Source organism: Choloepus didactylus, chromosome 11, assembly GCF_015220235.1.
Source record: "Choloepus didactylus isolate mChoDid1 chromosome 11, mChoDid1.pri, whole genome shotgun sequence".
Classification (NCBI taxonomy): domain Eukaryota; kingdom Metazoa; phylum Chordata; class Mammalia; order Pilosa; family Megalonychidae; genus Choloepus; species Choloepus didactylus.
The window spans coordinates 60688608-60703119 of record NC_051317.1 but is presented as its reverse complement, the minus strand read 5'-3'; the positions used below and the strand labels follow the sequence as shown (position 1 = coordinate 60703119).

At 42.8% G+C, this 14512-nt stretch overlaps 1 protein-coding gene across 1 annotated transcript in view; it reads left to right on the top strand.

Annotated features, from left to right (window-relative positions):
- Nucleotides 1-14512, top strand: part of ADAMTS12 (ADAM metallopeptidase with thrombospondin type 1 motif 12) — a 459352-nt gene that overhangs the window by 425297 nt on the left and 19543 nt on the right. Inside the window, exons 21-22 of the mRNA XM_037799243.1 lie at nt 5724-5900; nt 8741-8884. Coding sequence (XP_037655171.1) covers nt 5724-5900; nt 8741-8884 — 321 coding nt within the window. The remainder of the gene's footprint in view (nt 1-5723; nt 5901-8740; nt 8885-14512) is intronic.

Here is a 14512-nt window from a genome sequence, read left to right as displayed (position 1 = left end):
TGACACTGGCCCCATTAGTCTATCTCCTTTTAAGAATTCATCTTCTCACCTCAAAACAAAATTGATCATATTGGCTCTGCTTGTCTCATGGAGTTGTTATAAGGATCAAAAGAGATAATGTATGTGAAACAACTTTTTAAATGGTAAAAAGACTGTTTAAATGAAGCGTTGGGTAAGCTTTGAGCTCTCTATTAGATATCTACCTCTTGCTTCCTGGGAGCAGGAGATCTGTGCGCAGATGACAGCTGGGTAAATCCTGTCAATGGAATGAGTGACTTGAGCAGGTGTTCACTCTCCAGTACCAAGCAGACAGGGTGCTGGCAGGTGTGCACAGTCTTTAGAGGACTCATCCTACCGAGAGTCTAGCGCTCATCAAGAACCACTGCATACTTGACATTGCACTGGAGCTTCAGCTCAACAATTTCATTGTCATCCCAAAGTCCCAGGATCTTCTGAGATTTTAACTCCCACTGAGGAAACTAAGCCTCAGAGTGTTTAAATCATCCACACTTTGTCACAGCTAGTACTGAATAGTCTCATTTCTAGGAAGCCATCAACTGGAGGATGTGCTATCAATTTAATCACAGCTTTTCATAGAGAATAGAAACACTATACAATAAACATGTACAGTTGTAAGTTACATGCCAATTTAAGAACATTAAAATTTGTGTGGGGAAAAAAATGTCACTCTTGTGATAGAAAAATTGCTTTAAATGACAAAGATAAGATTGAAAAACCTGTTTGGTTTGACACCAAAACTATGCATCATCCACATTCCACGCACTTCCTGATTGAACAGTTTGGCTGTACCTTCTGAAGTTTTGCAAACTGTTGACTTGATGACTCCTTATTATCTTTCTTGAATGAGCACTGCCCTTTTCTTACTGAAGTCTGGCAGATCTTGATTTTTTTCTGAAATGAATCAGAAAGATTTTTACATTTTTTTCTTGGAGTGATCTGTCTTCCCACCCAGGCAATGCTACGATTTTATTTTAGCAGATGTTGGCTTTGTTATCTGTAGCTTTGCTGGAAAATAAGAGGATGTGACAGCCTTTCTTTATGGTGATTGGATTTCATGTATTTGCTAACTAGTCTATCTGTCTTATTCTAGTTTTTGTCTCCATGTTTATTAGATGTTATAGATTGTCTGTGACAGTGAAACCTTTTATTGATTCATATTTTTACAAATGAATTATATAGAGAAATAGCCCCCTTTCTTGCTAACTACAAAGAATCCCCTACTGACGTACATAAGCTGTTCCTAGAAACATATATTAAAGTCTAATGTGCAAAAGTCAAAACATAGACTACCATGTTATAGAGGAACTTCTGTCCCTAGAGAGCAAACATTGAGTAGCAGGAAAGTGGATCATACACTGAAAATCACTGCTTTTATTTTACTTTTGATATAATTTGCCATATGCCTCAACTATCAGTCTCTATTGATACCCTCAAACATTTTAGACTAAGGGGATTCCCTAAGAATAAATGATTAAGAAGAATGGCAATTAAATGGAAGTCTTTAGGACCACAAAAAGCATGAGCCCAAGGTCACTTGAAGGCGGGCCTAGCCCCCGTCAGGCTCTCGTTGTGCCCCCACCCTCTGCTCTAGTGTTCCGACCCACTTAATGTTTCCAAACAAGCCTTCTTATTTCACAGCACTGAGCCTCTGTTCGCGTCCTTCTCTGTGCCCCAACCCTATTTTGCCAGCCAAGTGAGCATTTACTCATCTTTTGAGATTCAGCTCAAGCTTTAACACCTTTGTTCAAGTTTTCCCTGACTTCAGATGAAACTGATCACCTCCTTAGTGCCCTCACTATGTCACGAACAACTTATAGCTCCAGCTGCTTTACCGAGTCTACTCATTTGCGTAGCTTTTTCGCCTGCTAGACTGCAGACCACTTAGTATCAGGATAAAGAGCCTTGATCACAGTCACTGGGAAGAAGAGAAGTAGGAGGGAGGAACAGAGGGATGGATTTTGGTGCTACCCAACTTAGAGTTTTTGGAATGAATTATTTGATCCTAAGGGTCTTATGATCCTCATGGAGAAGGAAAGGAACAGAAAGGAAGATTTTTCTGTATCCTGGTTTAGTATCCTTTCTTCGAGAGCAAAAAAGTGTTCTGAAATCAAAGTTGGACTGGTTATATGCTAATCCAGTGATTCCGTATACTTCTAAAACTTCAGAATGTTTTAGATGGGGAAATGTAGGTTTGGAGAAGTGAATAGATTAACCCACAGTCACATCGCTGCTTGGTGCCAGGGTTATTCTTGAATGCAGTCTGTTGACCACTCGGTTCTATGTTTGTTAAGTTCACTACTCATCTGAGCAGTAAGTTTGAATTCAACATAGAAAGTGTCTCAGAATGACTTCATAGATCAAAAAAACACCAGGGAGAAAAGGTCGTGATTGCATTTTTTTCTCTGCCAGTGGCTCCTGTAAGTCGAGGGTATTTTTCATTCTAACTTGATTTCATTTGCAAATCACATCAGTTAAACAAACTCATGTGGTTGCTGGAAAACTCTTAGGCCTATTTGACCACAACAGGGCATCGGCCAGTCTTTCTGTTTTCATCAGCCTGGCTCCTGTCCTCAGTCTGGCCCACAGGCTCCAGTTTAGGGAAACATAAATACAAATGACCCTCCCAAAGGGCAATAAGAAAATGAATATTATAATTGGCATTCCTCGCACAAAGGCCAAACAGCATTAGTAGTGGAGTGATTTAATATGCTGCCACTTCCCTCTTGCTAACTTAATCACAGGCCAGTTTGAAAATGTAATAGAAACGCATAGATTTAGTGAGTCTTCCCTTATTACTGACTTCAGCATATTAATAAACTTCATTTCCTATTGAATATGAATGTGCTCTTTGACAAAAGGATAATGCTAATTTGAAAATTAAATTTAGGAATAACAAAGTGCAGCAACCAATGGAAAACAAGAAAATAAAACCCCATTTTACCTAATATCTTATAAATTTCCCTTTTCCCAATAAAGAGTCCTCTTGTTTTAACCATGTGCTACTTCTTGGAAATCTGTTTTGTGAGATAAATGACTGCTTTGTATGGAAATTGTTAGCAGGCTTTCTCATTTGTTCTGTGGGTATTTTTTAATTGGCTATTACTTTTTTTCTGTGGGTGCTTACTGCACGGCAGGAAAACAAAGTTTTGTTTCGTTTCCTGGGGGACTGTCTGACAAGTGTTGCTTACATTTGAGACGCTAAACACACCCTTGATTTATGGAAGTATTAGAGCATCAGTCTGCCCCTTGTCTCAGTGACCTGTGCTTTTCTATGTTTAGTCCAAGGTTTTAAGTCACCTTGGGGCCTGCTAGGCAGCATGGAAAGGGTGAGTAGTAGTATTTTGAGATCTACTTCTACTGAAAGGTCTTGAGGAATTTTCTTTCCGTACCTCAACCCTAAAATTATGACTATAATATAAGCCAGAAAGAGAGCTTGATCTTTTACCCTGTCTAGAGGAAAGTTACAAGAAAACATACCTTACCCAGCCAGAGCAGGTGACACACTTTCTTGGTGGGGCATTTTCTCACCCAAGACTGGCAGTGAGATAATCGATGGAAGGATTGAGAGGGGTAAGAAAGATGCTGTTCATCCCTGTGTTAATCTTTGGCCCATTGGGAGCCTCCCAACTTTCCTTTTCTCAGAATCCATGAGTTCATTCAACAAATACATACTGGGCCTTTAAGCAGTGCTGGGCCTGCTGCCGAGTGCATGGGATATGATGGTGAACAGAGCAGGCAGGGTTCTGCCCTCACAGCAGCCACTGTCTAAAAGGAAAGATGGACTAAAGTTTGTTTTCAATGTTCTACATTTCAGGTTCTTGTGATGGAAACAGAGAGGGAGCTGTAATAAATATCAAGAGGGAGAGCCCCTTTAGATAAATATTCAAGGAAAGCCTCTGTGAGGAGGTGACCTATAAGCTGAGACCTAAAGAAGGAGCAGGAGCTAGTGATGCAAAGGATCGAGGAAGGAGCCCTCAGGATGTAAGGACCACAGGGTTGTATTTCTAACTCAGGAAGAACCAGGGGAAGAAGAGCTGAGGACTACAGGTGGCTGCCTCCATCCCACTGCACCTACCTGGGGGCCCTACCTGTGTGTGGGCAGCAACAGGACAGGCCAGGAGAGGACTGGCCAGGAGAGATCAGGAGGCAGAGTCAAGATGAGCTGAAGGGATTTGACAGGCACTGGAATTCTAAACAGCCTAGAGACCAAGTCCTGGAAGCTCAAGGTTGTGATCAAGTAGAATCCATCTGGGTGGGAGGTCGGGTAGCCTCCAAACTCCAAGAGGTCAGAGAGTAAACAAGAAGCAGTAGCCCTGTAAATAAACAAAGCACACCCAAAGGAGAGCAAGTAAAGGCTGTTTATTCAGAACTTGCTATAGCAAGAGAGTCAGCCACCGTCACTTATATTTGGCAGAGACTCAAAGTCAGGCAGAGGAGTGGGAAAGCTTTATCGTGGAAAAAGGAAATATTTCAGGTATGCTCTGATTGGAGGCTGTTGGCATGGCAAGCTGGGGGGCGGGGGGGGCTAACTAGAGGCGGGACAACCTATGTGATTGGTTAAGGGAACATACTTGACTTTCTCCATTTGATCCTAAGTTGGAATCAGGAGCAAAACTTAGGGAAGCTGTCAGTTAATGATCAAGACCTGGCTATTTGAGGTCAGTTGTTATAGGGATTGTGGTTTGGATTCCTGGACTGTTTGCTTTAGAAACTGGTTTAGCTTTCTAGCCCAGTTGTTGCAGATAGTGAGTCAGAGTTTTATTTTTATATGTGGTCTGGCCATTGTCCATTTTTATATCCAATCTTTCCCTGCACATACTCTGGTTATTGGCAGCCCCAATCTATTAGTGTATATTCTATGGAAATCAGAAGCCTTCAAACGAATCATGCCCTTTATTTGAGACACAGCAGGATGTAGGACCTACTGCCTACCCGTTCACCCCAAAAGAAATGGGGATGTGGGAGGAGGAGGCAGTTAGTAGGACCTGTGTAATGACTTTCAGTGGGCACATGGCAAGAAAATGTTTGGCAGTGGAGGCAGGACGGGGCAGCCATAGGAGGAAATAAGTAATGGAGACAAGGACTGGGTTTGCACATTCCCAGAGGTCAAACCACTGAGCAATTACCCCATTTACTTCCCAACTATATACCCTTTGATAAAGAAAGGGTAGCCTAGTCTGCTTTTAGAGTCATGGAGTAAACGAGCTTTCAGCAGGACCATGAGGGAGAGAATGCTATGGCTGGCAGACAGCTCTCTCTGAGTGCTGCATCCACGATGCCAATGAGTAGACATCCCAGTAAGAGCACCCACCCACTGAGACAGATGCTGTGCCAACAAACACACCAACCCCCACAAGTAAGATCTCACAACAGCCCTGTGAGGTAACAGTCCTACAGGTAGGCAATCTGAGGCTCAACCTGTTTCTGTGACTTGCCCAAAGACTCACAGTTAGTGAGGGACAGCACTGGAATGCCTGCCTGCATCTATCAGACATCAGAACCGTCTCACTTGCAGGCATGTGAATTCTGACCCAGGGAAGCCCATCTGGGGGAACTGTAAGTAGATCCTCTCTCTACTATGCTGAGAGGGAAAACTGGGGTTCACCTGAACTAGACCTATCCCTAAGGCCTCCGTGAATCAGGGCAGTGAAGGCCAGTTGCCAAGGACTCAGGCTTGCTCTTTGCTTTTGCTCTCCGTACAGTGCTCCAGAAACTGCAGCGGGGGCTTCAAGATCCGGGAAATTCAGTGCGTGGACAGCCGGGACCAGAAGGGCCTGAGGCCGTTTCACTGCCAGTTCCTGGCCGGCATTCCTCCCCCGCTGAGCGCCAGCTGTAACCCGCAGCCCTGTGAGGAGTGGCAGGCGGAGCCCTGGAGTCAGGTACGGCCCCTAGACAGGCGCCATCCGCCAGCCAGGCAAACCTTGACTCTCTGGTTACTGTGTTTGTCTGGAAGTGGGGACACCACACCCGCGCCAGGCCAGTGGCTGAACTCCATTCACTGACCGCACACCCATGGGGGAGGCTGGACAGGTCGGAACAAAGTCGTGAGCAGAAATGATTGCGGTGAGAAGACTATGTTGTGTGGTTTCAACCGTGACCGTTCAGTGTTTTATTACAACTTTGTCTCTCAATGGATATAGTGGGAAATTGGGGTTCCTACAGAAGAAATGAACACAGGCCACTTTGTGAGAGCAATTTAGGACAGAGCCTCTCAGGCGTCTCCAAAGCTTTTGCATCTGGCTAGAGGTAACGGTCAGATCCTTTCCAGGTGCATCCATTTTAGAGTTCCACTTCACAGTTAAATGCCCTGATCCTTGTTTGCATAAATAAAAAGAAGTGTGTGCATGTGTGTGTGTGTGTGTGTGTGTGTGTCCTCTCTTTTCTGAAAGCCCATCCTCTGCCAGGGTCTTGTCACAGGGAAATAAGGTTATTATTCTTCAGTGAAGTATTATGTTCTCATTTGCTAAGAGGCAAATGCCTCATTAGCTCAAAAGCTCAACCATATCCAAGGATGGTAGAAAGAAGACAGAAGACCTAGCATATTTTGAGTGTGTCCACGGACTAGGCACTTTACCTACAATTCTGGATTTAATTTTCATGACATTTGGATGGTAAGCCTTCTTAAGTCCATTTTGTAGGTGAAGAAATTGAGACTCACCAAGGTTAAGAATCCTTTGTAGCTCTTTCCACGGCAGAGTTCACCTCAGTGGGCACTGGGAAAATAGGGCCACTGCAGAGGAAGAGTGAATCAGTCACTGTATTTTGAACCCCTACTATGTGCCAGGGGAGGGTAGCTGGAGAAACACAACTGTAGGACCCAGAGTTAGAATAGAAGCCTGTGGAAGACTGAGCCCCCTATAGCTCCTTCCTGCCCACTGGTCAAGCACCCATGCTGACCGCCCCACCCCCCTTTCTTCTCCTTTCTCTGAAGTGCCTGATCCTCCCATGCTTTGGATCCAGGCCTCTGTGTTCTCTACATGTGTTATGCCTAGCATATACCTGCTCAGGTGACAGCTTTCAGAATTCTGGAATTTACAGAGGAACTTAAACTGCCTTGTCAGAGAAATGGCATTTACAGGCCATCAGAGGTGAACCATAAGATCTGACTTCTGGTTATGAAAACGATATATTCTTTATGCTTCCCCAGTACCTGTTGGGAGCCTCATCAGAGTGGGTGTGTTCCTGGTCTTCCCACCACCCTTTTTTATAAAATGCTCTGTACTCACCCTGCATGAATTGAAGATGTTGCACCATTTGCATGCATCCCTGCTCTCATTCACTGGCTGCTAGCAGGAGAAATGGCTTGCCCAAGCTGCAACATTGGAAGATGCACAAGTCAGATGAGTATTTCCCTGGATCTGTCGATAGCCCGGGCTTCTTTGAGTGTGTTCCCTGACCCATCATGAAGCTGCTCTGCCTATCCACCATTGAGCAGCCTGCCATCCTGGAATGTTCTGGACTTGTCTGTGACAACCCGCCTAGATGAACTGTATGGCAGATGTGTTTCAACTGTGGGATCATGTGTCCCTTCACCAGTGGTTCTCAGACATTAATGTATCAGAATCACCTTGAGGGTTTGTCAGCACACAGAAGGCTGTCCCACCCCCACAATGTCTGATGCAGAGGTCTAAGGTGGGGCCTGAAAATTTTAATTTCTAACAAACACCCAAGAGATGCCAAAGTTGCTGGTCTGGGAACCACAGTTTGAGAATCACCGGTCTACACCTTCTTCCACCACCTTTTCCAGGAGATTACTGGGCCAGGTGGTCCTGAATCTATATGCAGATATGCACAAGGATCTAAACCGTGGACTTCTTCTCTCATAAAGGGTTAAAAACAGATGGAATAAAAGGAAAGAAGATCCATGTTGACTCTTAAAGTTCGAATATTATGGAAACTATTGATTAGTTCTTTATTGAGCAGAACGTCTTAACTGTATATAACTTTCCTGTTTTATACAAAACCTAGTGCACAATGTGATGGGCATAATGATAACAATCACAGTTGTGTTGTTGTCGTGCCACAACTGAAATTTTTTTAAATATTTTATTCTCAATGAATTGTTTAATTTCCTTAAAAATAAGACAATATACCTTATAAAGTTATTCTGGTGAGCAAAAGCCTGACACATTTTAAAATTGTATCCCTTCAGGAGTCCACCTTGTTATCTTGAATTTATTTTGTAGCATTATAGTCAATGCATCAGAACCCTGAGCAAATCCATCAATTTCACTGTACTTAATATGGACAAATTAATTTCTTAAACTTTATGTAGTGGGGAAGGAAGACTTCGTCCCATTTTAATAGGAGCTGAATAAAATTGCATTGTGACTGTGTGTTCCCTGTTTGGAATGTCATTACTAATCATAATAAAAACATCTAAATATTACATTTTTGTTTCTAGACACGTGTGTCAGAGGCAGAACTCACAAAATGTTATGTCCATTCTGGATTGACCGCCCATTTAGGTTTATAACCAAAATTCCTTCTATTTGACATTGACATTGGCAGCTTCTGATATTTCTCCTCTCATCCTCAAGATTTCCTTTTATCCACTGCCCTCCCTCTCTTTAATTCATTTCACCACTGCTGCTTAAAATTACTAGAGTGATCATCATAAAAAATCAGGCAGGGATGCTACAGAACCAATATCCCATAGAGCACTGTACACAGCAAAATGTCTTCCCTTAGCCCTGAAGCTGTCCCCGTTCTGTGTCAGTGCTCCAGGTCCTGTGGAGGGGGAGTGCAGGAGAGACGAGTGTCCTGTCCAGGAGGCGTCTGTGACTGGAAGAAAAGGCCCGTGTCCACTGCAGCCTGCAACAGGCACCCCTGTTGTTACTGGGCCACTGGGAACTGGGACCTGGTAAGAGACGGTTAGACGCTTTTCATTTTGCTCTAGACTTTAACAAAGGAAACAGGATTTGTTCTCTTTTGATCACAAAGTAATATATATTTATTGTAAAATATTTGAAAAACTACAGAAAAGAAAAAATATTACCTATAATCCCACCACTTTGAAATAACCATTTATAATACTGCAATATGCGGCGCACACCTGTTTTCACTTTCGTGTTGCCTTTTTTCACTTAAACATATGCCCTCTCCTTTCCTTTTTCCTTTCTTTTTTTTCTTTTTCTTTTTCTTTTTTTGCCCTTCCTTTCTTTCACCCTTTGTGTTCCTCCTTATTCCTCTCCCTTTCTACCTCCCTCTGTATCTCTCTTCTATCTAGAAGGATATCTAATTTGTGCATGCATGTGTATGTGTATTTGTGTGTATATATAATTTTCCATCAAGCTGGAATCCTTAACTTCAGTCTTATCAGTCAGAAGGGAGAAATCTGGTATCAAATTTAAGTGTTCCAATATTTCTGAGTCATCTATTGGTTCTAAGGCTGCTAAAAGTTGACCCATAGCTGATGTCGTAGTCATTGTTTACTGTCTTGAGTTCAGAAGAGAAAAGATTGAAAACTGAAGTATTCCAGAGGCACAAAGCCTGAGAAAAGGCTGTCTGGGGTCCCAAACACCTGGGACCTTCTGGCTCTTCCTTGTCCAAATAGGGTCATATATGCCCTAAAGCTTTAGGCTTAGTGAGTGCGTTTCAAGTCACCAGCCTTTAATCAATTGCTATCTTTGGCAAAAATATTCTCTTAGATTATATTAAGGAGAGCACCTAACTTGCTTGCATATTTCCTTTAATTTAATTGTACACTACAAGACGTAGGCTTCCCACGTGAAAATATGGTCCAATTCCAATAAAAATTTACAAAGTTTTGAAATAGGCTTTTTGTAAATTGGGATCTGCCTGTGCTATAGACGAAGGCATAATCCCTGAGTAAAACAAAGGTATGGATAGAAAAGTTTTTACCCTGTCCAAAGAAGATGCCAATATATTTGTTCTTGAAACACTAATTTTTTTCCCTAAGCAACAAGCACTTTTTCCCAAGTCTATACCTTAGCGCCTCAGGTCCTTTCCTTCTCTGAACTCCTGCTGAATTTGTAGCATGCTACAACCTATCGCTTAGCTACGCAGTAAACTTCATATGGCAAGAGCCATGGCTAATATCTATTCTGCCCCCACCCCCACCCGATCTTACCCAATCTTGCACGTAGTAGGCATTCAGTAAATGTTTGTTGATTAGCTAATGTGTTATGCTTTGATAGAGAATGATGAACTCCAAATTCAGAATAATACTTATCTCTAGAGAAGGAGGGAAAGGAATGAGATTAAAGAAGGACACAGGGGTTTCAACTGGATTGTTTTAGTTATTAAAATAATTATTTAAGAACTGAAGGAAATAAGGCAATGTTGAGATATTTTGAAGCTGAGTTGTGAGTACCCAGGGTTTCATAATATTTTTTTTCCTTTCCTGTGTGGGAACATCTCCTGATAAAAAGGGACCGAGACAACACTTTAAGAGGAGACCTGAGCCGCCCTCCCAGGGCCCGAGCCAGGCCAGCCCAGCCAGCTGTGTGTCTGAAGCCAGGGCCCAAGGTCCAGTGGGATTGGCTGCTGCATGAGGGCCCTGCAGGGTTCTGAAGGCCCTAAATAGCCAAAGAGAAGTAGATTCAAACGTACATTAGCAGTGATATTTCATTCTCTGGAAACAGAAGTTTATGTCTATAAGTCTCCATTGTTTCAAGAGGCTGATTTACAGTTTGCTTCTAAATGTTTTCGTCCCATTACTCCTCTGTCATCTATTGGTTCTAAGGCTGCTAAAAGTTTACCCATAGCTGATGTCACTCAAGTGTTTACTGTCTTGAGTTCAGAAGAGAAAAGATTGAAAACCAACATATTCCAGAGGCACAAAGCCTGAGAAAAAGCTGTTTGGGAGCCCAAACACCTTGAACCTTCTGGCTCTTCCTTGTCCAAATAGGGTCGCATATGCACTAAAGCTTTAGGCTTAGTGAGTGAGTTTCAAGTCACCAGCAGATCAGTTTGCCCCATGGCATTTGATAAACAAAATAATTAAACTGTAAATGAGAGAAATGTTTATTATTCTTCCAAAGTTCATTTATTGCATAAATAAGACTGTATCGGCAATACCAAAGATAAAATTCTGTCATCAATACATCACACTCTAACTTGTCTTACCTTGCATGTTCTAAAAAATAGAGTCTTGAGGCAATAGCTAACAATTTATTAGGAAATACAATCCTAGGGGAGCAGGAGTGATGGAAAAAAGGAATGAGGCAAGGAAGGAGGGGACTCACATATGAGGTGGTACATTACCAGACTTGGTTTTAATTCTCCTTGGTCTCTGCTTCCTAAAAGCTGTAAGAACTACTGCCCCTTAGGGAAGTTTGTATAGGGGCAGGAGGGAAAAGATTTTTCTACTGAATTCTGTCTCCCATTGGGCAAAAAGTCTCCCCATGGAGGGCTAATATCCCCCTCTTTCTGGGTTGACTATGTGTGGATACGAACAGGTCCCATGTGTCTCACTTCTCATTGGCAACAAGAAGCCCAGAGCAGGAAGTGAAGGGCATCCTGCATGAACATGAGGCGAGGGCCATTGGGTTGTGCTCTCATGAAATCTATTGCCACCGCAGCCGGGGCAAATCAAGTGGCCGGTGGTTGGGAGGCAAAGAAACCAAGAAGTTCTGATGCACAACCCCTTAACTATTGTGGTGGCTTAGAATTTTGTATCCCAGAAAGTACATGTTCTTAAATTTAATCCATTCTCATGGGTGTGAACCCTTATAAATAGGACCTTTTGATGATGTTACTTAGTTAAAGTATGTCCCAATTGAATCAAGATGGGTCTTAATCCTATTACTGAAGGCCTTATGGGGAAGGTCACAGAGTGAAAGACACAGGAAACAGCCAGAAGCTGGAAGTCAATGGAACTGAGAAGCTAGGAGAGGCTGCCATGTGCATTGCCATGTGACAGAAAAGCCAAGGACCAAGGATCACCAATAGCCAACCTCAGAATGGTCAGCCTTTTGGGAGAAAGCATCACCTTGATGACACCTTGATTTTGGGCTTGTCCCAGGCTCAAAACTGTGAGCCAATAAATTGCCATTCTTTAAGCCAACCCATTGCATGGTATTTGCTTTAGCAGCCAGGAAACTAAAACAACTACAGACATATTTGAAAGTAACATGTTCCCATGCTAATATATTTTTATGGTTATAATTATAACACACCCAATGCAGTACTTTGCTCAACATAGTACCCTCAAGTAATTTTATATTGCTGTGTTCCCAGTAATTCTCATTGTTCATGGCTGCATAACTGCACCTGCACAGCTATGATCAGTTCAAACAGAGGTTCAAATCGGCAATCAGAATTATTAATCCAACAGGCTTTAAGTTGATGTTTTGTTTACTTAGCCGTACAGCACCATGTGATCAAGAAATATAGTAGATACAGCAGCCTTGTTTCTTCAGGAAGTCCAGCAGTTACTCAAGGCTCAATTTATTTTGCCTCCTGACCCGTACAGGGTGTATGTGGCTGGCATGGAGCAAGAGCTGTGCACCTTGACACAGAGAAGCCTCAGCCTCAGTTCATGCAAATATTTTACCATTGTAGTCATGCGAGCCCAAGGCCATGCCTCAACACATGGGTCCCCCAGTATGGGCCAGTCTTACACTCTAGGAGTTTCCCCATGGACAAGGCAGTTCATAACTTTCCATGTTCACCTTAACTCTATTGTTTCCAAAGAAACCATACTTCAAGGTCATTTTCACCTCAGGTAGGCTGAACGAGGCCTAAGGTTAACCCATTATTCACAATAATATTCCATAAAACTGACCATAAGTTATTTAAACATTCCTCTTTGTTAGAGTGTCCATCAGTGGGCACCCAATAAATAGTTGCCTAATTAATATTCTCTGCCATCAGCAAAACATGGGTGCCAGTTAAGCCTCTCAAAATTAGTTAACTTTTTTTTTGCTAATTTAATAGTTGCAAAAGAGTAAGGAGTCTAATATTTAAACTCAGGTTTCCTAAGGAAATCTAAAAACAGCATTTTACTATGCACTTTGTCCACTCTTTCATATCTATTCTAGGCCAGAAACTTGAGAGTTTGCTGTTGTCAACATCAGGATCTTCTTGAATGATCAAATATGACATGTTGATAGAGCTTCTTCAATATGGATGCACCTTCCACAAAGCATGCCTTTTATAAGACAGGCTGAATGTGGGTAGCCCTGGGGCCAGACAAGCAGGCTTGCATGTCAAACTAAGCCATCGAACCAAGACAAGACAGATAGGGAAAATACCCGTGACACCAGGGTCAGGCAATCTGGGAGCAACAGCAGCACCTGTATCTTAGTAAAGGTCAGGCTGAGAGATAAATACTGGATCCAGGATTCAAGGGAAACCACAGGAAAGCAGACCTAAAGTAGGGTGATAGAGGTAAAACCAAACCTCACACAAAGGCAGAGAACCTTGTGCTCTCCTTCTGGGGCTGGGGCATTACAACAGCTCACAGATCAGAGCCAGCTGCAGACTACTCTACAGAGCCAGGCCTGAACGGAGGTCAAACTTACCTCCTGGAAGGTCTAAAGACATTTTGATATCTCTGTGTCAGCTGGTGTTTCCCAAATAGTTAAACCAGTTTGCATCCACCAGTACTGATAATAAGAATTACGATTTGCTATGGGTTGAATTGTATCCTCCACAAAGATATGTTGAAGTTCTAACCCCTGTACCTGTGACTGTGACCCCATTTGGAAATAGGGTGTTTGCAAATGTAGTCAAGTTAAGATGAGATCATACTGAATTAGGGTGGACCCTAATCCAAGAGATCTGGTGTCTTATAAGAAGAAAAGAGACGTAGATGCAAAGAGGAAAACATTAAGTGAAGACAGAGACACACAGGGAGAATATGGCCATGTGAAGGGTGGCGGAGATTGGAGTGATGCATCTACAGGGCAAGAAACGCCAAGGATTGCTGGCAATCACCGAAAGCTAGAAGAGGCAAGGGAGGATTCTCCCCTCAAGGTTTTGGTGGAAGCTTGGCCCTGCCAACACCTTGATTTCAGAACCTCTAGCATCCAGAACTGTGAGAGGATAAATTTCTGTTGCTTTAAGCCATTCGGGGCATGGTCATTTGTTACAGCAGCTCTAGGAAATTAACACACTATTTATTGAGTCTTTACTATGTACCTGATGCTAGGCTGAGACCTTCATGTACTTATCTCATTTAATCCTCACAACAGCCGTATTTGACAGACAGTAGTTCGTCTATATTTTAATGGTGAAGAAATGGAGGCTTAGGGAGTTTAAGTACCCTGTCTCAGTGGCAGAGCTGTACTCTAAGCCCAGGAGTATCTGACCCCCAAAGCTGGAAGTGGCTTGAACAGCAGAAAAGCCCCAGGTATCTGACTTGTGACTTGTATTTCCCAGAGAGCTCCTGCTGATGGATCCGACTTAAAGCTGTGTTGGTCTTTGACCAACTGAGACCCCACTTGGTTATCCTGGAAGGATGAGATGATTCATTACTGCTAAAGGAACAATATGCATTCAATCAATCAGACTGCAACAAATA